The 27263-nt window shown below is 45.1% G+C and overlaps 1 protein-coding gene and 1 long non-coding RNA gene across 2 annotated transcripts in view; one reads left to right on the top strand and one right to left on the bottom strand.

Annotated features, from left to right (window-relative positions):
* LOC137484391 (uncharacterized) overlaps window positions 1-26909 on the bottom strand; it is a 32025-nt gene extending 5116 nt beyond the window's left edge. The window contains exons 1-14 of the mRNA XM_068208265.1: window positions 26641-26909; window positions 16412-16516; window positions 15412-15498; window positions 14338-14511; window positions 13084-13232; window positions 11102-11260; window positions 10123-10546; window positions 9770-9932; window positions 7942-8053; window positions 3349-3439; window positions 2716-2802; window positions 893-1045; window positions 241-370; window positions 70-102 (exon numbers count right to left, since the gene is read on the bottom strand). Of these exons, the coding sequence (XP_068064366.1) occupies window positions 70-102; window positions 241-370; window positions 893-1045; window positions 2716-2802; window positions 3349-3439; window positions 7942-8053; window positions 9770-9932; window positions 10123-10546; window positions 11102-11260; window positions 13084-13232; window positions 14338-14511; window positions 15412-15498; window positions 16412-16516; window positions 26641-26676 (1903 nt within the window). The 5' untranslated portion in view covers window positions 26677-26909. The remainder of the gene's footprint in view (window positions 1-69; window positions 103-240; window positions 371-892; window positions 1046-2715; window positions 2803-3348; window positions 3440-7941; window positions 8054-9769; window positions 9933-10122; window positions 10547-11101; window positions 11261-13083; window positions 13233-14337; window positions 14512-15411; window positions 15499-16411; window positions 16517-26640) is intronic.
* Window positions 1-27263, top strand: part of LOC137484311 (uncharacterized) — a 225952-nt gene that overhangs the window by 77490 nt on the left and 121199 nt on the right. The gene's annotated exons all lie outside the window — the stretch shown is intronic.

Raw genomic sequence — 27263 nt, 5'->3', positions numbered from 1 at the left:
AAACCTGTTCCAAATGACTGCACAGTGCATGAAAATCTGCCTCTGAATGTAGAACCCACATTTACATACCATCAACTTCAGCACTGAGGCCCTTCATGGACGCTGGAAAGGAAGAGAGAGGGGAAAAACATGATAATGACATTTATAATGATAATATCATTCATACAGTGAGAAGCACAGAAGTTGAAGGACTTCATTTTTTTTATTTGTTGATTATTTTCCCCCCTTTCCTCCTCTCACCATCAGGAACAGCTTCAAATTCTGTCAGCTCCTGAGGAAAGGTGGCCAGCTCAGGCTGGTGTAAGAGGATCTGTTCCACGAGGGCGTGGAGAAGGGTGAACGTCCTGTCCCTGCCCCTCAACAGAGAGAGCTGCAACAGAGCACAGCAATAACACACTCTGAGCTTTCAGCCCTTCAAAAATAAATAAAACACGAAAAAGGAACAGCAGAGATGCTGATAGAGCCCAGGTATATCTGGCAAGAATAGAAAACAACGGAATTAAACCTCTCCTTTTCATTTTGCTGTTTCACACACATTCCTGGTTCATACCTGGTGTCTAACCAGGGCCTGCAGCTCAGACAATTCCTCATGCCAAGGGATTTTAATTTCAGGGCAGGCAGCATGTTGATGTTCTGCCTCATTAGAGGCACAGTGTATCGAGCAGCACAAAGCCAGTGCTGCTGCCTGAAGTGGGGAACACAGCTTGTGATCACAGGCACGAGAGAATTCAGTGTTCAACAGCAGTTTGTTCTCCTGTAACCGAGGGCAGGTGGTGACATGTGAGCTCCTCATTAGGAATTATTGCCTCTCCCCACGCTCACGGAGAGTTCATATTAATGCTAACAAACCTTAGAATAGGATGATCTTAATTACAAGAAAATATTTACTCACTTTGGCCAGAGATGACAGCCGGAATCCTTTGGCCACCTCCTTCCCAGCTTTTTCATTCAGGTGGTTCCCCATGCCTAAAATGTACTCCAAGACAGCAACAAACTTTGGGCTGGATTGCAGCTGCTTGCTTGCCTGGATGTTCTGGGTGATCAGCTGGAACACACAAACCTTCCCTCAGACAGGCTGAAAATGGTGATCAATCCGTGGTGTTTGTGCCCTCCCTGTGCCACCCTCGCTGTCCCCACCTGAAGCCCCTCCCTTGCCCAAGGACATCTCCCTGTCCAAATCCCTTGGGGATTTTCAGCAAGGTCAAACTCCCCAGGACAAAGCTGTGCTGGCACAGCCACCCCAAAAGGAGTCACATCCTTTCTGGCTGCCAAACCAGCCCTGCCAAAGCAACTTCAGCCTCCTGTGCACAAAAAGGGTTTTGCTGTTTGGTCGCCCAAATTTCAGGGATCAGGGGAAGCAGAGTCTGGAGCTCCATCCTTCACCTCCCTCCCTTCCTTTTACACCAGCTCAATGCTCTTATCAAAATTCTCAGCACAGTTTCCCCACAAGGAAGAATAATAATTTCCTGTACTCAAACTCAGCGTAATTCAGTTTTCCCAGGGAAGCCACCTCCCTTCTAGGGCTATAGACACAGGAGGGGATTTTGTTCTCAGTTTAAAAATTTGTATTTTTCTAGCACCACACCTCTTTTCATCAGTCACTAACACACAAATTTAAAAACAGGGAGAGGATGAAGCACATGGGTGCAATGAAAGCTGTTGTTAAAGCATTTATAGCACAGCTCAGGGCCAGAGGGTGCTGGAAGCCAATATTCACATTGTCCCTTTGGATTTTAAGTGTATATTCTGTGGTTTAAAAATAGGTGCTACTATGCATAAGAACATACTTAGACACTAATTAGCTCTTCAGTGAACATTAACTATCCATCAAAGCAAACAGTGCAGAGAATAACTTTCAATATTTGGCTTCAGTGGAGGACAGCAAAGGTGCAACTGCACCAGGCAGGGTCAGGAATCTGCATCTCCCCTGTGCTTTCCATCTGTTCCTCTTCTGAGCTTCCCTCACTGTTACTGTGGTTTTAATCACAGCCAGACAAAGCAGACAACTTGGTCTCGCAGAGCTTTCACATTTTATTTTCATTCCCATGCAGAATGAGGGCAAAACCTCTGAAACATTTTCATGGTGGGGAAATACTTGTGTGGAATCAAAGCATGGACGAAACCTGGCAGGTGAGGCAGGGCTTGGAACAGCAGGACCCAGTCACGAGGGTGGCACTTGTTTATTTGCATCCCCCCACCTTTAGGTCATCCTGGAAAAAGGCAGAGAGGGACTTGAGCTCCGGTTCCCAAAAATTCCAGTCCAGAGCTGTAATCCTTAGGGGGAACAGCTCCTTCAGTCTACAGGAAATAATAAATCTCTTGGAGATTTGTCAAATAAACTTCCTCCGTGCCTTAGACTGATTCTTTCAGCTCATGGGGCCAGAACCTCCCCACGAATGGGATTGAATTTTAATGGTGAAATTCACTTATGTCTTATCCAAAGAAGGAGGAAAATTTAATAACTCCAAATAAAATTTTGAAGACCTTTTCCTGTTCTTTTCTCTCTCTTTTGTGGAAGTCTATTCTACTGCCACGCCCATTATCTTGAACCTTGGTGGAATAAGGACGATATTAAACAACCAAGTGGGAAAAAAAAACCCAAAAATAATCCTCCCAAACGACACAGCCTTGAAATCTGCACTGAGGTGATTTGGGTCTCTCTTGCCAAACTGCCAGGTGCAGATCACAAACACACCAGGAAGGCTCTGTACTTACAGGCTCCAGGTCTCTGATGCTCTCGGGGAGCTCACGGATGCTGAGCAGCAGATCCAACCTCTGCCCCAGCTGAGGGATTTTACACATCTGCACAGAATTGAGCAGAACCAGAATAAAACCTCACATTGATACCAAAACATGCATATTCCTTTCATTATTTACTGAGCAATTCAGCTGTGCCATTGTTTGCCTAATTTCTAGGCTTATTTATTAACTTTATTCTGGGCCTTAACCCTGTGGATACACTCTGGCACATACCTGCAAATTCACTGTTTGCTCTTGGGCAGACATTATTAAAATCAATTGCAGTCCTTTCTTGTGAGCAAAAGTTGTTAAATTCATATAATTTTATAGATTATGGCTTCTAGATTTTGGGAATGTGGATTTAGGTCAGGATAAATCAGTTCCTACTCTGTAGGAAGAGGAGGGAGTGTGACTTGGAGACACAAAGGGATCCATAGTTCTCTTTTTTGTTATCTACCTGTCTCAAGTCTTCGTCAGAATAATCCTCTTATACCGATTCTGGGTGAGATTGTAAATTTAACTTTTAAACAACAGCTTCTTGCAGTGGTTTTAGCTTGGAGAATGTCCTAAGAGTAGGATGTGGTGTCTTTTAATATTGAAACTCCTCACCTCTAACATAAACTGGTCAACCACGTGCAGCTCTGAGCAACACCCCTTGAAGGACAGGTACCTTTCTGCATCTTTGGGTGTGGGCAAGTATCTGTAAAGAGAAAATGAAAATTAGGTGTCCTCTTCATTCTGTACTCTGATAAAATGATTCTGCCATTCCTTGCCCTGGAATTTCCTACATTTTGTGTGGCTTATGTGTTTCATTTTTACTGCTTATCCTTTGGAGGCTTTGGATAACAACTGTGGGATGGGAAGCAAAAGTGATCTGCAGACACCTCTGGATACCTGGAAATGATTCTATGTTGATAAGGCTTGAAAACAGCCAGAATGCCCACCTGCAGATATTCAGAGAATTTAGCATGACAGAATATTTTAGAAAAGGTGAAACCATGAGACAGAGGAGTTCAGGCCCTGATTTTCAAAGAGGTTGGATCCTTTCTTACCTCTGTTATCACAGAACATCCTGGGCTGGAAGGGACCCACAAGGATCATCCTGTCCCTCCTGGCCCTGCACAGACACCCCAACAACCCCAACCCGGGGGGGTTTATCTTCTTTACCATGATTTTTACAGGGTTTTTGACTTGCTGAAACAGTGACAGAACAAAACACAGACCCACAGCTTCCTCCCTTCTGCACAAGGTCACAGAATATCCTCCAGGGCCAGAGATTTTTCGAAGATTGATCTCTTCAAATATGCCTCCACTTGGAAAAACAAACACAGCAGCACAGCTGCCTTCCTTTGGAGACCCTCCTGCCTGTCGGAGCCACCGCTGGGGGAATTCACAGCATTTCTTCAGAAAAACTGAATCCGTGTCAGAGCTCGCATGTGAGCAGGGTAAAGAAGCTGAAATAAGTATTCAGGTCTCCTCTCTTTTCTTTCTCTTAAAACAAACTTCTAAATTGGCAGCAAGAATGATTAAACATTCATGGGCAGAGCTATACGTTTCCAGTAAAAGTCAGGGAATTTACTCAAAGATGGAAAAAAGCAAATATTTTAGCACGTTAAGCACAGGACAAACACTAAGATTTATTTTACTGCTGTCAATAATTAATATGACATTTCCACTGTAAAATTATTGTGGTTTGAATTAACTCTAGATTGTAGCAGATGATAATGTAATCCTTTCAGCCCACTTTACCATCAAGAAAAAAAATGAATTTTCATTTAAAAATAAGTTAGCTGATGGGAAATGAAAGGATGTTTACTCATCATTAAAATAGTTTGAGCTTTTAAGCAAATTCATAGGACGTATTTGAAAAGGTGACAGCAAACATCTTCATTTAATCAGAAGTCTGATACTTCATAAAATTCTTTAGCTGCATTATGCATAGAAAATGGAAATAACAGATTGTCTGGAAGGTTTAAAGCTTAAAGCATTAAACAATAGGTGCCATGACAAAGAAGGCACAAAACCACGTGAATGCATTCCATAAATATCTTTGTACATGAATGCAGCTCTAATGGAATTTGCACAATGAAAAATATTCCTATTTCTCTGAAAAAAATTAAGTTTAGAGAGACATGGAGTGCTTTGCTGTTAAGACATGAGGATAAAGAATTATCCAGAGATGGAGAGGTTTCTGTATCACATTCATTCTTGAAGTTTCCAGTGATATCTCACCACTTCCACTGCGTGCATGAGCAGGACACTCTGCCTTGAAAATGGAATTTTGGCTTTAAGTATTTTTCACCCTCCAATAGTAGGATTTAGACATTTTTAAGTATTTTTCACTCTCCTGATGCCTCAGGTTTTGGCTTTTCTATTTTCAGGTTCTGTGCTGCTTTAGTCTGTGGGTCTGGGCTTCACATGAGGGGATGCTGAACTCTCTGCACAGAGCAGGGAGACAAAACAATTCCTTCTCCAGCTGGGAACCAAGGACAAATGATCCAAACCTCAGCCCAAGAGCACAAACAACGTGGGCTGGAGAGAGAAAAACAAGCAGGATGGGACTGCATGGGCTAAAGCTGGAATGGAACAATGAACTCCAGTGTGCCAATGGAGCAGAGCTGATCCCAGCGAGAGCCCCCGGGAGCGCTCGTGCATTTTGGGACCATTTGGGTTCATTTGGGTGCAGCCCTGGCTGGGCTCTGGTGCTGCCCAGGGTGGATCCATGGAGGAGATCCTTTTAATGAATCCCTGCTTTATTCTGTAGCTCTGCCCAGCCTCTGCTCCAGCTCAGCCTCTCAAGTAATCACTCCAATAAAAGGATTTTGACATCTTTTAAGTATTTTTAACTCTCCAATACTAGGATTTTGACACTGTACCCTGGCTCAGACACCCTGACAGGTACAATTTGCACTGAGAGGAATTTTCCAGCCCTGGACCATCCTGGTTGGACTCCTGTCCTGCCCACGGGTTCCCCATTAACTGGAGGCCACGTTCCCCAAAGGTGAAATTTGCCCTGGGTCACCAAAATCGAGTGAGAGCTCTCCACAAGTGCTGAGTGCCCTCCTCGTGTGGGGTCAAGCCCACCACAGAGCATGGTGCCAGGGGAACTTGGAGTGCTGATGCTCCATGAGAATTCCTCCTGCTCCTGCCATTCTCCAGTGCCTTGGGAATCCAAGCCTTCATTTTGAGATGAATCTCAACTCTTTACATTCAAAACTTTTGGGGTGGAAAAAAAAAATGCAGCTTCCTCTCAGTGCGAGATTTGCACGTGGATTCATCGATTTTGGCAGTAAATAACAATCCCAGGGACAGAATCCTTGAAGCCAGATAGCATGGTTTGAATCCTTGAAATTATACAGTACAGAGCAATGCAACAATCAATATCCCTTCCACATTCCACTGCTGGGAATATTCCCTCAGCATTATTGCCATCAAATAAAGACTTCAAGGAGAAAAATATGATATTTCAAGCTTCATTGCCATAATTATTATTATTATTATTGTCTGATGGCAAAGAGCCCAGAGGCCATAAAGCAGTGATGTCACAGGAATTTCAGCAGCCTGGAGATCCTGGACTGAGCCTGAGTGCCAGGACTGAATCCTGAGTGTGATCATTCACTTGTGGGGAATTTTGGAAGGAATTTGAGATGGGACTTTTGAGTTGATTTTTGATGATGCTGTTTATTTGTCTTATTTTCTACATAGGTAGAAAGGGTGAGTTGAGATCACATCTTTAAGGCATGGTTCAGAAGGCCACAAGACCCTTAGTTACACGACCTTTTAAAGAGTTACTGACTAATAAAACACTGCTAACAAGGATATTTATGTTTTTGACTCAATCTTTAAATATTTCATCTTATGGACCTATGTTACAGTGCAAGATTTCTTAGCTAATTATGTTATGACATACAAACCTACAGTGCTGCATTCTAATCTCCTTGTTTACCTTTCTATTTACTTTATATTTTTTATATCTTAAACTCTAAAACTCTAAACTTTCCTTAGCTGAACGTGTCTCTGCTTTAAACGCTAAATCCTCACTTCTAACACTTACGTTTGGAAGCCTTTTCCAAGGTCTCAGATGAAATCCTGTGTTTAATTCTAAGCTTTGGCTCACAGGCCCCAAGTTCTGAGAGTTCCCTGCATTTCAGATTCCAACACCTGAGCAGCAGAGTGGGGTCAGTGCTTCCCTTTGACCCGAGGTGGGAGCAGCTGGGCAAAGGGGCTGGAGAAATCTCCTTTCCCTTCGCCTTTCCAGAAGCAGCTCCATGGCTCTGGAGAGCTCCTCAATGTCCAAGGCACTTCCCTGCAGTTATTTCCTGCCCAGTTCCAGCACTGCAATAAAATATTTCTGCTTTCATTGAGCCTTTAGGGTCAGGGTTTCAGCAGTGCCCTCAGTGGGGAATGCACCTTCCACCTCATCCTAATTCCTGTGCACCAGTGTGGGCTTTAACTGGGAGAGCTCTGGGACAGCAAGGAAACACCTTCCAAAATTCAAAAACCATTTAAACACCCAGTGTCCCGCCCATGTCCCTTCAAACCTCGAAAAGCATCACACAGGATGACATTAATTCCATGTTTCATGTCTGCTCTTCCTCACATCACTTCCCAAGCACAGATATGATTCTGCAGACTTCAAAATTACTGTCTCAGATCAGGATTTTAAGGCCAAAATTAAACTGATTCCACAAGCAACACAAACATCAATTATTTACTTCCTCGCTTTCTCTGTCAATGCCCTCTTTTTCCCAGTTTTCTTTAGCAGACACTATTTTTTGTCTCATTTTGAAGCAAGAATCAGTTTCACATCAAGCTTCTGTATGTAAAAATGTTTATTAAAATGGCCCAAGTATCTTATGGGGACTGGGATGTGGAGCAGATCCCACTTTTTTCCTTTCTTTCTATGTCTCAAACTATTCAAAAAAGATAAAATCCAGTTCCTGTGAATTTTACACACCAATAGTCTGCTCACACTGAAATCTGTCCAGTCACAGAAATCTCCACTGCTTTAAAGCCCCAAATCCCTGCCAGTCAGACACACAAATATTCAAATATTCCCAATATCCCATCATCCCACAAACCTCCTTTAGCTCTCGTCTGCCCTCCTCCTCTCCAAACCAACTTTCCAAACTTCCCATCATTTGCAGAAGATTCTGCCTTGTCCAAAAGGTCCCAAACCCAAACAATTCCCCCCAAAATTACCTCCTCAGTGCTGTAATCTGCTCATCTGTGAGCCCACCACTCTCCTCGTGGATGATGAAGAGTTTGTCCTTCAGCTCACTTGGTTTTATACGGAAACTCTTAAGAAAAATGCCTGGAGAAAAAGGATTCTGGGGTTACTTGGAAGGAAATGCTCGAGGGAGGGGAAATCACCAAAGTATCTCATCTATACTTAGCAGAATTTAAAAAGAAAGCAAAAAAACCCTGAAACAACCAGAATATAAAATATTTAGCAGCTGCTATCATAAGGCAAAATCTCAGTCTTAATATTTTCTTTAAATTTACATAGAAGTCATGAAGGGAAAACAAATCTGAGGATGATTTTCTTGTCTCTTACTGATACCTGCTCCCTGTGTGGCAAGAATTTCTTTGTTCAACAAGAATCCATTAGAGAGCTTTGCTTTTACTTGTATTTTCTCCTACACTGGCCTTGAATTTAGTGTGGAGATCTCTCAGAACTCTCATTTTCCTCTGGTGTTCACAACTCCACTCAAAATCTCCAGAATTTTTAACCTACCGGCATTTTGGAGCTTCATTTTTTTATTTAATTTAAGCACTGTGGTTTGCAGCACTTGCAGGAAGATTAATCAGAATTCTCAGGATCAAATTAACTTTTGATCTGAGTAATGTCTATTATAATAAGGATATACCAAAACTCGCACTGATGAGGATTAGATTAAGAAAGGGATGTAGAACGTTGAGTGAAAAACGCTGTGAAAGGAACAGGATCAAAAGGAGGAATTGTGCTATTTGCAAAGCAAAAGAAAGACATTTCCTCCAAGAAACTGCAATAATTTAGTAGATAAAAGTGCTATTACAAGATTCTTTTATCTGCAACAACACTTTGCCATCACTGTTCCTTTTAACCCTTCAAACTGTTAGTCAAGGGATGCAATAATTCCCAGTTATCTCCATTTACATGTCCCAATTAAAACGTTACACGCTCTCCAAAATACATTTTTTCTTATTCATCTTCATCAAGATGAAATCATTAAAACTTCAGAATTGACTGCCCCAAATTCTTTACACATGTAACCATCTTAAAGCATCTCTAGGTTATAGAAATTTTTTGGAAAGGCATCTTTGTAACAGAAATCAGAGTGCTCTTTGAAGAACAATTACTGCTGCTCCTATAATGTCCCCCGCTTCTCACCAAGGGAATTAAAAGACCTTCACAATATTTTATTAGGAGGAGCAGGACTGGGTGTTGAGCTGCTTCATCAGCTCTGAAAGGCTGTTCTAGGTCAGGCTTTGGGTGGAATCCCACCTGAAGGAGGACAGCAAAGGGTTGTGCTCAAGAACAGGATGCTGAGCCCTCGGCCAGGGAGAAGCCAAGAATCCTGCCCTGGAGCTGCCCCAAAGGCTCCTCACCCCAGCCCACCTCCTCCTACACGGGATCCTTGACCCCAGTGCAGCTCAGCACTCCAACTTCTGCCTCCCAACCTGCTCCTGGTGACTTTGCAGCCCACTAAATGGGAAAAGCCTTTGTAGTCAGAGGCTGAAATTGATTTCACAGGTGTTGAGAATGACTTTACACATCTGCCCCAAGACAGCAGCATCACTGCTCAGTGGCACAGCCAGGTTTGGACAAAAAAAACCAGCTTGGGGGTTTATCTCTGCAGCACTTTGGAGCAGCTGAGCCCTGGGGTCTGGTTTTACAAAAAGAGAAGCACTGAATTAAAAGAGGATTTCCACCCAACCTCGATCACTGCCTGTGGAGTAGCAGAAAGCACAAACAGCTAATGCAGGCAGAGCTCAGCCCAGGCTCCCAGAGAGGAGCACACTGTTAATCCACTGTTGATCCACTCACTGAAGTTATGTGCAACTTTTCTGTCCAGCAGGATGTGCTGACTCACGGGAGGCTCACTGCCCAAAAGCACCGCTGTGTCCTGGATCTGGAACTGCTCACAGAGCCTGCACACATCTATTTTTCTCTTGCATGGGTCACACGATCCCCAGAGAGATTTTTGAATCTAAAAATACAGGAGGGACAGAGGGTAAACAAAAAGCCAGAAGAACAGAGGCCCTTTGTTCCATGCAAACACAGACAGGGGCATCCAGGCCGCTCTGTGGCACAGCCGGATTCCTATCACTACCCATGTCACACGGGCTACAATATTTAGGTTTTTTGCCTTTAGCAGCTGCTCTCAGTTTCATCCTCACCTTGTCACAAGGAACGACATCCCAGTGAAAGGCTTTGGTTCTCTTTGCTGCTGGAGGGAGACTGCAGGGCTGTGGGAGGGCAGGTGGGGCTGGTGGCACCTCAGCCCTGCCCGTGGCAGGTGGCAGAGCTGCTGCTGGGGCTGCCTGCCCCTCCGCAGGGTCTGCCAGGGGGGCTGGAGGCTTGCTCAGGCTGCTCCTTGCAGAGCTCCCACCAAAGCAGGGAATCTCCTCTTCCTGCTCATTCGGAGGCACAACAAATTCCTCGTAATCAGCGTCGGGGGAGCTGCATCCTTGAGACCCCTCCAGGGGCAGGGGGGCAGCGCTGCCTGGCTGGCAGTGCCTCTCCAGCAGAGACACCCACTCCTTCTGCAGCCTGCCAGCAGCCTCTGGCCTGCTGTTCTGGACAGTGAGGGGTATCCGCAACCTGAAATGGGAAAACGTCCTCCAGAAACACCAGGCAGAGTCAATAACATCCTGCCCACCACGGATTCCTGCTGTCAGCAGGGATGTTCAGCAGCTGCACTTGGCAGAGGAGCCCAGTGCTGCCAGCTCTGGCCTTTTCAGAGTGAACTGCTCTCGTGTTTGAGGTTGGAGAGCTGAGGTTTGGCCATGCACTGACTGTGCAGTGACCTCAGCATCCCTCCTCTCCCCCCTGGCAAGGAGCAGCGTGTTACATCTGGCTGGGGGGGGATCAGGCACTCAGAACCTGCTCACATCTGTCCCAGAAGCTGCATGAGGCATCTCCTCCTGTCCCAGCAGCTGCTCTGGGCAGGATTTCAATGTACCAGCTCCATCCCACCCCGGACTCCTCCTGAGAATCCTCCCCAGATCTGTGCAGAGCAGTGGTTGGGGTAATCTGTGTCACTCTGGGGGCCTCATTTCTCCAGGGCGGGCATTTCGCTCTGGGCCATTGAGATCTGCCTGAGCTCGTCTGCAGCACCTCTGCTTCACCAGATTAGGAACAAGCAGCTGTACTCACAGATAGTGGTGGTCTCTGGTGTGCAGGGAGAAGGTGCTGCAGCCGTCCCTGCTGACCCCCACGTTCCCAGCTGCCAGGGCAATTGTGGCTGCAGGGCTCCTGCCCCCCAGCCCGAGGCTGTACAGGGACAACTCTCCTTCCCGCAGCTCTGCCAGGCACCTGAGGGACAAGGATGGAGACACAGCTCATTCCTCACTGATGTCTTCTTTACACAGCCTGGCCCCTGCTAAAGCACCTTCCAGTGTCAATAAATCTCCACATTTTTACAGCATCCTCCATGGAACAGCCAAAAATACCAATAGCAGGGCATAAAATCTTTGAGATGTTCTTATCTGAGAGTTTCTTGTTTTCATCTGACACCTAAATAAAGTGTGGCATAAAATCTGAACAGCCTGCCATGCCCAGTGAGAGCTAAAATTAAATCTGACCATCAATTAAAAATCACCTAAGTCCTGTTAATTTATTTAGCCAGGCTCTGTCCCTCCCTCTCCATTTACTCCTCTTGTTTATTTGGAGTAGTGGATCTTTGGGACTCAGAGCTTTTAAAGGAATCCACCTGTGAGTGAGCAATGCATAAGGCTCCAGAGTTTGTGTGTCTGCCTTCCAGGTTTCACTCCACCAGGCTATAAACAAATCACCAAATTTAGTTCCCCATCATCCAGCCTAATATCCCTCTCTCCTGGAAATCCTGCAACTCATCCTGGACCCCCTCATTCCCAGGAGTCACTTGGTAGGAAAGGGTTAAAGTATTCTGCTCTTGAGGGCTTCCAGCAGAAGCGACTGTGCCAAAATTTGGGGAAAAGCTCTTTAAATTATAATTGATCCTGGAAGAAATTGCCTGAGCATACAGAGCTTCCATTGCAGCAGAATCCTGTGCTTCGGCCTCTCCTCTGGAATTCTGCCCTGCCCTTTATCACAAAGGTCCCAGCAAGAGGCAGGGTTTTATTGTGGGTTTTATTCTTATTTCAGCTTTTGACCTCTCCTTTTTCTGGAGGGTTTCTGCCTTTCTTTATCATTCTGGCAGTTCTACAAATCTCTCCCTCCACTCTCTCTCCAGGGTGTGGCTGGTTGATTAAGGTGTTCTGTGAAGAACTTAAGTCAGTTTAGCTGCTCCAGAACAAATTAAACATAAAATATAAACTGCATCTATTCCCATGCTAACAGTCAAAGGGATAAGAATTGTTTAATGGAGCTGGCAGTGCTGTTTGTCTCTCCTTTCTTCCAGTCAGGGACTTATGGTTTAATGGGATCTCCAGATGCTTCCACCATCACTTACTTTGCCAAAAAAAAAAAAAAAAAAAGAGGAAGAGAGAGGATTAATATCAAGAAAAAAACCGCAAGGGCTTTGCTTCACAAGATAAACAGAAATCAATTTTTGTTTGTTAACAAACCTGTTGAGTGTTGCAAGGTAACAAATCCTGGACACACTGGAGGATAGTGCTTACAACACATACAGTAGCAGCCTTTTAAAAGCAATTAAAATAATTTTCTGTGAACTGTGAAGTCTTTTGAGATAATTGCCCTGTGCAGATAATTACAATGTGATTTTTTTTTTTTCATTAACTAGACAGGATTTTTTCCCTCTCTCTTTCTCTCCTTTGATGGTTTAAGAAGTTTCCAGGTGTTTTAGGAGCTGTCTCAGGTTTGTTTGCAGAATGGGGAGCAAACCATGGAAAACCACTGGATTATTGAGAATGAAGGGAAAAGTCAAGAGAGAAACAAAGTCCCAGCATCAAAATTGTTCTGAGCACCATCACCATTATTAGATTTGTGCTGCCAATGCTCCCAGCAGGCTCCAGATCACAACCTTAGTTTTTTGGGTGCCATGACTGCCCTGACAGCTCCTTGCAGTGCTTCCTTCTCATGCAGACTGGGCATCTACCTTTGCACTTTAAAAAAACAACTAAAGAATAAAGTTACCATCAGCACATTCAAACCTGAATGCATCTATCAGAAGTTTTAACGAAATCCAGAGTTCATACTTCACCCATTCAGTGGAGGCTGAAGTGCTCTGCTGCAAATCCAGCAGCCCTTCATGGATCACATCACATTCTGCAGCTCTCCCAGGCCAGGACTCCACTGGTCTCTTGTAAGAATTGCTCTGTATAACTCTGCTCAGCAGGTAGATTATCTAGATAATAAGTGGCAGCAGAGAAAAACCTATTTTCCATGTTAATTCCCTTGAATAAGACATCAACAGTTGGATTTTACAAGTACAAAGCCACAGTCAAATGGGTAAAATAAATCAACATAAAATAACCCTGGTCTTTCTATGATGCAAAACTACTTAACTGCAATTTGGTTTCATGCCCACAATTCTAAAGCTGTCAGTCTGAGGAGAATATAATTTTACTCTGAAGGGGTTACTGCAAACCAGAACTTTTTAATTCATATACAAAGCAGTCCAGGACAAAGTTTTTGTTCAGATCAGTTCAAGCCCAAGCAGCACTCGATTGATTCAGCTGAAACCCTCAGACAATGCTCAAAGATGAACCACTGGGTCTCTTCTCAGCATGAGGACAATCCTCATTCATCCTTAAAATGGGGCATTTGATGAAATATACAGAGGACAAAAAGAGCTTCGAAAGCTCCAATTAGGATTCAGCTGTGCACATCACCAGCTTTGTTTGCTTGTTTGAACACTCCCAGAGCAGCTCCATCCATGCCGTGGCTGCAGAGCTGCCCCCAACCCTCCCATCCCATCTCCAGCTGGCTTTACAGCTCCTCTGAGCTGTGCCAAAATCCTGGGGCCAAACTCCACCCCGAGCTCCCATTCCTGCTGTTTTGATTTTTAGAAGTGTTTTCTTTTATAGTTCTTTTGAAAGTTTTAAAGTTTTCATAAAACTTTTTTAGCCTTCTGATAATGTTTGCATATTTTTACTGGAGTTCTCATGCACTGTTCATGTAAATAATGATTGTTTTGCATTCTTCTGTGTGGGAGGAGAGAATTGATGGGCTGTTGGTTTGACCAGTGTGGTTGGAGAGGTGGCAGTTTCATCCTCCAATCCACTGTCACTTCTGGAATTCTATATATTGCGAGGTCAGAAATAAAATCTGCTCTTTTTCCCCTCTTGAAGTCACCAAGCTTCACTGTGTGTCCAGTGGCGACACATTCCCTTTGTTCCATGTCCCACCAGAACAAATCCCCACCTCCTCCTGTGCCTGCACAGTGCCTGGCACCTGCTGGGTGCCACCATCCCAGCTGGGACTCACAGCAGTGCCTGTCGCCAACTCACCTTCCTTTTGTCATCCAGGGACACGGCCTCCAGCTCATAGTCCTGCCTCCCGTGGAACACGATGCTGAAGCGCCTCCTCTCCGAGTCCTCACAGCCTTTGACTTGGGAGAAAGGGAACTGCTTCTTAATAGTCCCTTTCTCGATGTTAAAAATGGTCCTGGTGTTGAAATCAAGCTGCAAGAGAAAGTTCTGCATCACTCGAGGCCATCTTTGTTGAAAGGCAAAGGCAGAATCCCAATATTGCCACGTGAAGGTGTTTAGATAAAAGAGCAGAATAAATAGGATTGAAAAATTACATTCCACCATCAAGATATTGCCCAGTGTTTGTTTTAGTGACCAAAAAACCCCAGATATTCCTTTTAAGCTTGTTTCCACATGTCTCTTTTGATGAATATGCATCAATTTATCACTCTGAAATATTATTTCTTTTTAAATTCTCCTTGTCTCAAAACCCAGTGCAGGAGCTTCCCCTTCAGCATGAACTAATGTCAGAACCACTCATCCAGTTCCTCACTCCTCCAATCTCTGAAATGCAGGGGGTTGGAAAAGCAATTCTGAGTTAAAAGTTAAAAATTGTACAGACCACAGCACCAAATACCCACACTGTGGCCTTTCCCTCTGTCCTGTTTATAGCAGGAAACCTCCAAAGCAGAACCTTTCTCAAGATTATCTCTGACTTCTGAAGGCTGCTGGTAATTAGAGAACTGAAATTAAACTAATCCAGATTCCCATAACCGATAACTTCCACACCTACTACACTTCTCTCCATTTTTCCACTTTATGCCTAAACAATCTTTTTATTCCAAAAACTGGTGGATAATGCTGGAAAAATTACATTTTGTACAGTTAAGATGTAGCAAATAAAAACCACCCTGCAACATGCATGATTTGGACTTGTTTATTATCAAATATTGTCCAAACTACAGGAAGTTTTAGTGAAATCCAGGGAAAAAAACATGAAACCTTTGTCCCTGACTTCATGAAAGCAGGAAATCACCATCAGGTGTTGTTGACAGAAGCTGGCTTTATTATATTTTCATACACTGCACCAAAAGTGAGAATTGTTGAAGCTACCTGCAGGATCCGTTTCTGCCACCGGTAGTGTTTGTATTTGTAGATAATGAAGTTAAATTGGGACCCAGTTAACAAATCCTGCGGATCCTGGAAAACAGAACAGAAATCAGCAACACATCCCACGCTGGGAAAGCGTTTGGCCACCCAAATCTGGCTGTTCTCAGGTGAAATCTCTCTCTGGGAGCAGAAACAACACTGGAGCCCTGCAGGAGAATTCCACATGGAGACAGATGGAAAAATCCTCCTGACTTTTGTCAATCACGTTGATGAAGGTGGGGAGGGACATTATTCCCAAGGGCGGGGACAGGACAAGGGGGAATGGCTTCCCACTGACAGAGAGTGGGTTTGGATTCAATATGAGGAAGAAATTCTTTACTCTGAGTGTGGTGAGGCCCTGGAGAAGAGAAGCATTGCAGTGTCTGAAGGAGCTGCAGGAAAGCTGGAGTTGGATTTACAGGGGATGGAGGGACAGGACACAGGGAATGGCTTCACACTGAAATTGAGGAGGGTTAGATGGGATACTGGCAGGAAATCCCTCCCTGTGAGGGTGGGCAGGCCCTGGCAAAGGGTGTCCAGAGAAGCTGTGGCTGCCCCTGGACCCCTGGAAATGTTCCAGGCCAGACTGGCCAGGGCTTGGAGCAGTGGGAGGTGCAGAAAGGTGGAACAGGATGAGCTTTATGGTCCCCTCCAGCCCAAACTATTCTGGGATTCTGCCCCACATTTATTAATCCAGGACTTGTTGCTACCCTTGGAATAACAACCCTTGTATGAGTTTGAGCTCCTCAATCCAGGAAATGCCACCAGTGTAGCATTTCCATGGAGCAGCCATCCCACAGGACACAGGCAGTCATACCTGCCCTGTCTGGTTGGGGATTGGGCCCTTTGAGATTCCCAAACCAGGATTGTATCCTTGAGAGCAATCCAGACACCCTCCTCACCTCAGCAGGGCTCTCCAGAACATCTGAATATGTTACAAAATACATCAAAGGAGTAGCCTCACCTTTTCAGCATACACCTCCTTCTGTGCCAAATGCAGAGCTCCTTCAATGCTCACCTCTTTGTTTTTCACCATGTTCATAATTTTGAGGATTTTTTCCTGGCTTAACTAGGACAAAAAAAAAAAAAAAAAAAAAAAAAAGAAAAAAAAAAAAAAAGAAAAGATCAATCAAATGTTTTTAGAGACTGGTTTTTCATCTGGATTCAGAGTGCTCGTGACACAGCCACGGCAGCTGCCATAAAATGACAATTTCTCTCATATTTTATGTTCTACTGAACACCTGCCCAGAAAATATAATCTCCCTTTGAAACCTGGTCAAAGTCCACAAGATATCAAATATACAGGGGCTTTTACAACTTTAGAAGATGTGGTGGTAATATCTGGAGATAGAACTGCCAGGGGGAAACCCTTTTGAGTTAGAAACCCTGGCAAGAAGTGAAAACATCAATTTTGCATGGCAGTCTGTCTCATCCTGAGTGTAAAGCCCTGCACACAGGACAACATGAGAGAAAAATCAGGAGCATTTGAAATTTTCAGGGTGAAGAGGGGGCAAAGTGTTGTTGGTACGGGGAGGTGCAGCTGCCACAGGGACTCAGTGAAGCACATGAAAAGCCAGAGTTCCACTTCCCCTTTTTCTCTCCCCAAAACAGGAGCTTGAGCTGCCAATGAACTGACACACGAATTTCTGTCACTCCTGAGTGCAGCAGGTGTGGCTGTGATGGCAAACAGGAACCAAGCAAAGAAGAAAGGCGAGGGGAGGCAGCAGGGACACAGCAGTGCAGCTGTGACACCGCCGGCAAGGCAGTGCCACGGGCTTTGTGGGGCCAGAAACATCCCTCCTGTGAGACCGAGGAGTGTGAGACAGCCACTCCTCAGCAGAGATGGGAGCTTGGAAGGAGCCTGGAGCTCTGTCGGAGTCCAAGACATCCCTCTGCCTGCCCTGGCTGGCTCCAGACCCTGGCAGGGGGCTCGAAGATTTTGGCACCAAGTCAAAAACATCTATAGCTTTGATTTTAGCCCGTGGGAGAGGCTGCCAACTCTGTATGAAGATTTACAAGCCACAAGGGTTTGAGTAGTGTGGTAGTTGAATTAACACAGAGTGAACAAGTAGAATTTTGGGATTTTTAGAATGGGGTTCAAGAGGTACAAGATAGAGAAATTTAGGTGTGTCCTGGCCTTCTCCTTCTCTTTGCCCTCCATGTCTTGCTGTGATGGTGACACTTTTCTGTTGGTTTAAGGTGCAGACACACTGCCCAACACAGATGATAGGTATTGGCACATTATTGTAAACATGGCACACGGAGTTTTAAGTATATAATGTAAGAGCTGCCCGAGGCCCGAAGCAGAATACCAGAACCTCCTCACTAACCAAAACTCAGCAGACCAGAGAAAGAATGGTGTAGATAAAGAAAAATAAACAACCTTGAAAACACCATCCAAAGCATTCCAGACTCCTCCTTCAGCTACACAGGCTGGGGAACAAAGACTTTGATGATCTTGGGGTCAGCCCAGCATTGAGACCCCAACACAGCTCAGGAACCTGGCAACCTTTTATCCAGACTCCAAGATCCAAGGGGTTCCCTGTGCCCTGAGAACAGCTTCACCCCCCAGAGAGATTCCAACGGTTTCCAAATGCTCTTTTCAAACTCTCCAGGTGGACACCCAGGTGCAGAGCCCAGCACAGGCTGTGCAGGAGCAAGGGAAAGGCAGGAGGGTTGGGAAGGGACATGGAAGGAGACAGGAGGGTTGGGAAGGGGACATGGAAGGGGGCAGGAGGGTTGGGAAGGAGGCAGGAGGGCTGGGAAGGGGACATGGAAGGAGGCAGGAGGCTTGGGAAGGGACATGGAAGGAGGCAGGAGGGCTGGGAAGGAGGCAGGAGGGTTGGGAAGGGACATGGAAGGAGGCAGGAGGGCTGGGAAGGAGGCAGGAGGTTGGGAAGGGACATGGAAGGGGGCAGGAGGGTTGGGAAGGGACATGAAAGGGGGCAGGAGGGTTGGGAAGGGACATGGAAGGGGGCAGGAGGGCTGGGAAGGAGGCAGGAGGGCTGGGAAGGAGGCAGGAGGGCTGGGAAGGAGGCAGGAGGTTGGGAAGGGACATGGAAGGAGGCAGGAGGGTTGGGAAGGGGACATGGAAGGAGGCAGGAGGGTTGGGAAGGGGACATGGAAGGAGGCAGGAGGGTTGGGAAGGGACATGGAAGGGGGCAGGAGGGTTGGGAAGGAGGCAGGAGGGTTGGGAAGGGACATGGAAGGAGGCAGGAGGGTTGGGAAGGGACATGGAAGGAGGCAGGAGGGGTGGGAAGGGACATGGAAGGAGGCAGGAGGGCTGAGAAGGGACATGGAAGGAGGCAGGAGGGTTGGGAAGGGACATGGAAGGAGGCAGGAGGGTTGAGAAGGGACATGGAAGGAGGCAGGAGGGTTGGGAAGGGACATGGAAGGAGGCAGGAGGGTTGGGAAGGGACATGGAAGGAGGCAGGAGGGTTGAGAAGGGACGTGGAAGGAGGCAGGAGGGTTGGGAAGGAGGCTCCCCTGCAGCTGGAGCTGCTGAGGACCTGCCCTGCTTCTCCCACCCCACAAACAGAGCAGCTCCTCTGCCGAACACCCAGCAGTGCAGCACAAGGTCCTCTTGGAGCCACGCAGGATCACTGAGGCTGCAAAACCCTTCCAGACCATTGTGTCCAGCCTGTGATTGATCCCCACCATGTCCCAGCCCTTCCTTGGCCACCTCCAGCCACCCCAGCCCTGGCTGATGTGCCCCATGACAACCAGCATTCCCAGAGGCCCCGCATCCCCCAGCCCCCCTTTTCCCAAGCCACACTGTGCCCAACACTCCATTTCACCAAATTTCTGCCAGCTCTGCCTCTCCCTGGGGGACACACACACTCTCTGCACGTTTTTCCAGCCTCCAAATGAAACCCAGAGCAAGAGAAATATTCTGTTTTAATGGGAACAGTGGGGAAGGAGGGAAAGCTGCCTGATAATTCATTCACAGAAGGTTCCCACAATGACCTCCCTGCTCGCTGCTGGAATTTTAAATGGCCACATATTCACACCTCACAGGCACTGGGTGGGATTAGATCTTAACAAGACAATTCCCCACCGAACAGGCTCTGTGTGAGTAAACAGGAATATGGATCTGTTTGAACTGGAAAATAGAGTTACCTTAAGGCAAAGCTCTGCCAGCTCCAAAGTGCAGGAGCCTATTTATTCAGGATAGCAGCTCCTGAGATGAGCTCAGGAAGTATTTTTGCCTGTTAGGCCTTTTGGAGGAAGGTTCAAAGAATTTTTGCAGCATGATAACAATTTTAATTTCTTCTTTTTTTTTTTTTTTCAAATTTAATATTTTAAGATATTTTCTCTTTAAAAAATGCAGAAAGGAAGACATTCAACTCAGTATTCAATTCTTTTTCCTTCTTACCTTCACCAAAGTCTCTTCTAGACTCAAATGGATTTCTGCCCAAGATGTGAAAGCAACAAGGAACATTTCTTAATTTGCTTAATAATGGATGAGGCAAAGAATGTTTACAAAAGAGAAACAAATCATTCAGTGCATTTAACTCCAGGAAGGTTTGTCAGGGACTCAGAGTCCCCATCCCCAAGGAGCACACAAAAGGCACTGCTAGGGGCAGGTTATTTTTAACAGCACTTTGGTATTTTACACCTCTCTTAAGTCTCTGCACATCTGGAAGCAGGAGGGGAACATTTCCAAAGGCAAGAGAGGCAAAAAAGGCATTTTTCAGCTCATGAGAACTGTCAGAATTATTTGTCAGAAGTCTGCCTGGCTCACTTAGCTTGCTGACAATCACATTTCATGGTATTTTTACTTGCAAATAAGAGTTCTGTATTAGACCCTGACCTTTATCATTTTGTGTCTCTGGAGCTTTTCTCTCAGCATGACACAATCTTTGTAACGTGTTTGTTTCGGTTATATTTTTCTTAAAAAGAAATAAATTTTTTCATATTATCCACCAAAATGCCACTAAGTCAGTTTGTGTTATATTGCCTAATGAAATGCGACTGGAGCAACCAAACTGAATGTTTTATACAAGACTGAACAACAAAACTTAGGAAAAAGAAATAATTCTTCTATTACAAAGCAGGCACATTAAGGAAATACACGAGATTGTGTTAATAATGCACTCACCTACCTGCCAGGTTACAGAGCTTGTTTAAAACAGATTAAATTTTCATCACCCTCCCCAAACTCAGTAGAGGCACGCAAGGCATTTGAAAGAATTCACAATTGAAGGAAGAGCGTGGGGCTCCAGACATTCTCTGGGAGGAGAGGTGAGGTTTTTATATTTTGGCCTGGTATAAAATGTGTTTAGTGGGGAGAGAGGAGATTTCTGCCCTGTTCTGGGGCAGCTGCCCACGCTGCCCTGCACATGCCCCCCCAGACCTTCCTGCCTCTCCCCATTCACCTAAAAGGACCCACTAGAGGGTTTGCACAGAGTCCAGACACTAGAAATATCTCTGGGGTAATCCCAGATCTGCTAAGAGCCCGTGGAGGAAAAGGGGCTAAAGCCACATCATCCAGGTGGCTCTGGAGCAGGGCAGAGGGACACAGGGCACTGCTCAAGGGTAGAGCACCAAATGTGCTCCTCTGGCTCTTCTCTCTGACTCTCACCTTCCCCCAGAGGGTCACAGGATGGCTCTGGCTCCTGTGCCCCACCTGAGCTTCTCCAGGGCACAATCCCTGCCCTGCCACCTGGGAGCCCCTTCCCTGCACAGGAATTTAAGCCGGTTGTGCCTTTTGCTCAGCTTGTTCTTGTTGCTCTTATTCCACCCACCTTAACCCCACAAGATGAAGCAACCCCATGCAGAAATGCTCCTGGGATGTGTGCACGTGCACCATGGAGCCACAGAGCAGGAAATGTGGCTCCCCAGCCCCACACAATTGTCACAAACACTGGTGTGACGGGGTCAGACATCATCCCAAGCACACCTGGGGGGAGACCACAGCTCACCCACCCCAGCTCTGTCACCACCTGAGACAACAAAGCCCAGTCATGCAGAAATCCTGCTCCCTGCACCGAAGAGGAGAGGTTTTCATTCACTTCTAGTCAGGCTTTTCATTGGTAAGCATTCCTTACAATTGTCCTGATTAAATATTAAGCATCCTCACCTGCTCCCTGCAGGAGCAAGAGCCAGCAGCTCCTGGGTGTGCAGGATTCAGAGGGAAGGTGGGGCTGGGAGGGCTTGCTCCAAATCCTCTGCCCTCCACAGCATCTTCTGGCACTTCTGTGCTCCAAGGAAAAGGGGCTCAGCCCAGGAGGAAAGGATCAGGCCAGGGCTAATTGCTGCTTTACAGAGAATTCATTAATTTTGAGGCATAAATCTGACTGAACTTCACTCTGCCTGCATGCTGAATGTGTCATTTAAGTGCTTTTCAAAACCACAATCTGCATTGCCTTAAAGTTCCAGCTTGGTGTTATCAACTTCCCTCTCCTAATTTATTCACTTTCACCAGGTTTGAACTCGGCCCAAAACATGCTGAGTGCTCCCAAACATTTCCAGGGCAGTGGTTTTCTCCTAGGACTGGGGTATCTTCAGTTTCAATTTACATGAAATCTCAAACCAGGTGACTGATGTGGTATTTTTATGTGGCCTAGAGACAGACTAATATTATTTGTCAAACAGAGCTGCTATTCATCAAATAAATTATTCATCTGTAAAAAATTTTGCATTATTTTTGCAGATCCATGTCTGGCTGAATAATGTCTGCCAACATTTATTCAAAGAAGAAGGGATTAATCAAACAGGAGCTTGATTTCCTTGAAAACATTGGAAATTCTGCCACTTCCAGAAGGAGCTGGAGGAACCCAAAGATATTTTATTGTAATTTATTTCTTATTGGTGTAAAGGTGTGGAGTGATTGATTGTAACAACATAAAAATCTCCAAGAACAGTTCTCAAAAACATGAAGATATAAACTGGTGCCCAGTGATGTGTCCATAGCACATCACACATTGGTTACAGTACCAACAATTTTAACTATTTTCGATATTGAAAATATCACCATATTGAGGAATCTCACAGCCTTAATATTTCTTAAAATTCCCTCTGAAAAAATGGCACTTTGGAGGTCTTTGGCACTTCAGATTTTCCCTCAATCACCAACATGGAGCCTCCTGCTCCATCAGCTCTGAGAACTGTCAGGAAATGACACTTGGAAAGTAATTTCACTGTGAAAAGTCAGGATAAATTGAGTGGTGCTGCTTGCACAGGAGACTGGTGTTGTTTTGTGCTCTTCACTGTCTCATCAGTGATCTGCTGAAGCACTGGAGATTATGTTTATTAAATTTGCAGATTTTGATGGGCAGCAGGAGAGAACTGCAAGGGGATTCAAATTCCAGACAACCTTGACAAATGAGAGCAGCAATAATCTATAATTCAGCAAGCAGAGGAAAAAATAAAATCTGGATGTTCAGCAGGAGCTGCCAGCTTCACAAGCACTGGCTGAAGAACACATTTTTTGCAGAAAAAGCCCAGAAGTTTGAGCAGCTTGCAGAGTGACAGCAGCTCCCACCATGGTGCTGTTGCAATAAAAGGGAATTTCCCTTGGGGAGATTCCAGACAGCAGCGAAACACTGAAATAAGAGTGCTCAGCACTGACAGAGGATCCTGCTGGAACTGGGGGAGAAGATTTCCATGCCTCCAGAAAAGGGCTGGATGGGTCCAGCTCAGGAAAATGAGAGTAATCAGAGCTGTGGAAAAACGGGATTTCCAAGGGAAGGATTGGGATTTCAGAGCCTGGGGCGGGCACATAAAGAGCTGCTGCCAAAAGGGAAGGAGCAGGAGGCTCCCTCTGTGGTGGGGTGAGGAGAAATACAAGAGAAATTCCAGCAAAAGAGAGAAATTCCAGCAAAAGAGAGAAATTCCATTACAGCAAAAGAGGTTCTGCTGAGATGTTTGGAAAATATGAGGATTAACATTGAGCCATCGAGGGGAAATTATGGAATCTCCCACCACTAAACATCCTTAAGAAGAATTAAACAAATGCTTTGGCCCATATCTAACCTTGTTTTGCACTTTAATTCAGTGCAAGCCTGCGAACAAGTGAAGGTTCCACTGCTTTTCCAGGGGAAAGGGGCAGCGAGAGATTTTAAAATGTTGGAAAACTCCATCCAGCCTGTGAGCTTTCATTTCCAAGGCAGAGATATTTCCTGGAAATCTCCTTCAGGCACCATGTGCTGCTTTATCAGAACCAGCCTCATCATTACCACCTGAATATTTTAACTTAGACTTGATTTCCAAACAATACTTCAGTGTGAACTTACCCAGCAATTTCTTGCTGTACTGAGGTATGGTTTAAATGCTGTGCTACAGAATGGACTGAAATAGAATAAAGAAGGTGGCTCATACGGGAGCATTTCAGTTTGCTACTAAAATAATAATGTTCTGTGCCTTTAGTGATGGTAATTTAAATAATCCACAGTGATAAGAAGTATCAAGGATTATCATATTTGCTTATTAACGGGAGGGTCAGATTGATTTTGTGACAAAACAAAGATTTCTGGGCTACTTAACAGCCACATCTGATTTTTTTGGAGAAAAACATGCATCCTTCTGCCCACAGTATCACCTTGTGCCCTCATGTCTTGAAAAAGAAAGATTAATTCTGGGCTGCTAAAGTTACTAAATGCTGAACAAGAGATTTTATTCTGCTGGAGGTTTATTAAATCACATTAACACCTGCTAAGCAAAGGTATGAAGTGTGACAGAGAGAAAGCAGCACTGATTTCAGGCTTAACGTTTAACTGAGCATCCAGGGGCTCCACAAGTTTCATGTTAATTAGCTGGACCATTTAATGAACAAACCCTTCATTATGTTCTAATCAAAACATGGACTAAGAGCTTGCAAAAAAAAAAAAAAAAAAAAGAAGAACCCCAACGAGCATCCATCTGCTGATGTATCATTTCTGACCTGGCTTTTCCTTCCCCCAGGATTCTGGGTTGTTCATAAATCATCCTAGCAAAATATTGAGGTAAATTTCTCCTTGTCCATCTCCTCCTGAACTCCGACAGATTCAGCAGGATGTGATCCTTGTCTGTACAAATGGTTTTGTTCTGTTCTCAATACTTGCCTATAAAAATACACCACGTTTTCCAAACAGCAGATTCCTCAGGATCAGCTACCTGGACATCTATTTAAAGTCAGAAAATAATTTCTGTTCAAGAAAAGGCTTGGGAATATTCATTGTCCTCCCAGGAGAATGAATATTGGGAATATTTATTCAGAAGGAGCTGGAGGAACCCAAAGATATTTTATTGTAATTTATTTCTTACTGGTATAAAGGTATGGAGTGATTGATTGTAACAACATAAAAATCTCAGAGGAATTTGGGCAATATTGAGAGTGGAACAGGACACGTGGAGCTCCAAATGGCTCAGGAGCAGGAAATTTAACTTTGTCTGGGTGATGAAGAGGACACACCTCAGGATGTGCTTCACCCCTGTCCCTCAGGCCACCAGAGCTGCTGCCAAGGCTGGGTGCACGTTCATGAATACCCATAGCAGAAAATATGGACTCATTTGGTCTCATTGAAATAGAATTGATCCCTTGGTAAGTATACTGTGAAAATCCATTTAAGCTACCTTAGCAAAGACCTGGGAAATAAATAAAAAAAAAAATAATAGGGAAAAAATCAATCACCTAAGAGAGGTGGCCTTTAAGAAAAAGTCTAATGAAAATTGTAGGGGAAATCCATGGGGATAAAGTACTTTAAAGCAGTTGGTTAAAGTAAAGCAGGGTGGAAAAGCAAAAGGGTCTGACCTTGCACCATGATCTTATCAGCTCTCAGATGAAAAGCCTCAGGAAGACATAAAGTCAGCTTTTAAAAGGCGTTCACAAGACGTTTAAATTTCGTTTTTCTCAGGCACAGTTTGTCTTTGTGGGTATTTTGGTGCTCACACAAGCTGAGCTCTGTGCATGTGCTTTTCCTGCAGGCCTGGGGGGTGAAAGTCAGTGACAAGTGGCACACCTGGCCCTGGTTTACTGTTTGCTGGTTCTCATTCAGAAAAGCCCTCTCTGCTAGGAAACATTTGATTATTTCCACACCTGTGCTGCCCCCGACCTCCCCAGCAGTGCAGAGGGGAAGACGAGAGGTTCATGAGCTGTGCCAAGCCAGAAACACCTGAGCCAGGGCAGCAGGGAAAGGGGAAACGCTGCAGGGCTGGGCTTGTGCCTTCCCAGCCCCAACAGCTGCTCCAAAGGGATGGCAGCACCTCAGCATCTCCCTCCAGCAGTGCCAGATGGGAGCTGCAACTTTATGGCACAGGTGGAGCAATGGATGAGTGGCAAGCTCAAGAATTCAGTCTTTGGATCACCCATCCCTGCCCTTTTGATTTTCTCTTCCTGCTTGGAGGAGAAGAGCTTAAGAGCTTTCAAAATGTGAGAGGACAGCCCCTGCCTTTTCCCCCTGTGACAAACCAGAAAGCCATAAATAGGTTTTCCTCCTCCTTTGTGGGACTGCTCTGGGGTTTGCCAGAGCCTGGCCTAGCAAATCTCTCACACTTGAGGAACAGCGGAGCCAAGCAAGCAGGGCTGGATCCTCACCCTTGGCCAGCAGGAGAGCTCAGACCCTGCACACAACACAATCCTTCTTTTCCCTGATTCCTCTTTCCCCTGATTCCTCTTTCCCTCTGCCAATCCCACCGGCTGTCCCAGTCACAGAGGAGCTTCCCACGACTCAATTCTCCAGACTCCCAGACGTGCAGATATTGAAACGAGCAGAATGCTCCAAGTCTCTGTGTGTGGCAGGCACTCAGACAAATCCACAGTGCTGATGTATGCTCAATCCTGGCACATCAATCACCTCAGATTCCAGCAGGATTATCAAAAGACTGCTTTTGCCTGTACTGTAAAGCACTTTTTCTCCCCTCCAATTACCTTATGGAAATTTTTAACACAGATAATATAAAGTGTTAATAAATCCTCTCTAGCATGGCAAGAGAAAGACTGATTTTCTCTCCTTGTATCAGGAAAACTTTGCACATTTTAACTTTCTCAAGAATAAAGCACAGAAAAATACTATCTTCTACACACCTTCTGCAAACACTCTGTGATATATTAGAGCAGGCTGAGCTCATATCACATAATAGTCCATTACACCAAAACCTACTGCAAATTCCTTGCCAATAAAGCAGAAAGTCATCCCCAGTTTCTGATAAACCATCTCAGCTATGCACAGCAAGCAGCACTTCCACACCAGCCATAACACATTCTGCCTTTACCTGTGAAAAAGTGTCTGCTGTTCTTGTATTGTCCATGTCTGGGGAAATTCTATTTGTTTCATCAGTATCCTACAGGGTGGCAAAGAGCAGTTTATTCATGAATCACACCTGCTTCCCCACAGCATGCTGCTCCTTCTCTCTCTCTGCCTCTCTCTCTTGTGAAATCTTGCAGCCAATGGCTTTTATTAAGTGTTACTTCCTTTTATGCTGAGAACTGAAAGAAACAATAATGATGCTTTGCTTCCTTATGGCAGCTCTGTGGAAAGACAAAAAAAAAATGTAGAAGTTGTTTGTTTGCTTTTCCTGAACTGATATTTATGTTCCAGCGCCTTCCTGAAATCACTGAGCCCTGAATACTGAAATTACAATTTGTGACTATTTATTATGATTTATTACATTGCATTTGTCTGAACAGCCAACATATGTCAGTTCCCAAATAAATTCCATGCTAAATGTAAGGAAGTTTGCCTGAGGAGCTACAAACACAATGCTGAATGTTCCCAGCAGTGCTTTTATGCACAGCAGCAATCTTAACACATCTCCAAACCACAGCATGGATAGCTGCATATTGGGTGGGAGCACCTGCAGCTTAATGAACAAAATTCCTCCAAAGACAAACAGCA

This window comes from Anomalospiza imberbis, chromosome 17 (assembly GCF_031753505.1).
Source record: "Anomalospiza imberbis isolate Cuckoo-Finch-1a 21T00152 chromosome 17, ASM3175350v1, whole genome shotgun sequence".
Taxonomy (NCBI): Eukaryota; Metazoa; Chordata; class Aves; order Passeriformes; family Viduidae; genus Anomalospiza; species Anomalospiza imberbis.
Note: the sequence above shows the minus strand (reverse complement) of the source record. Positions and strands in the feature narration are given on the sequence as shown.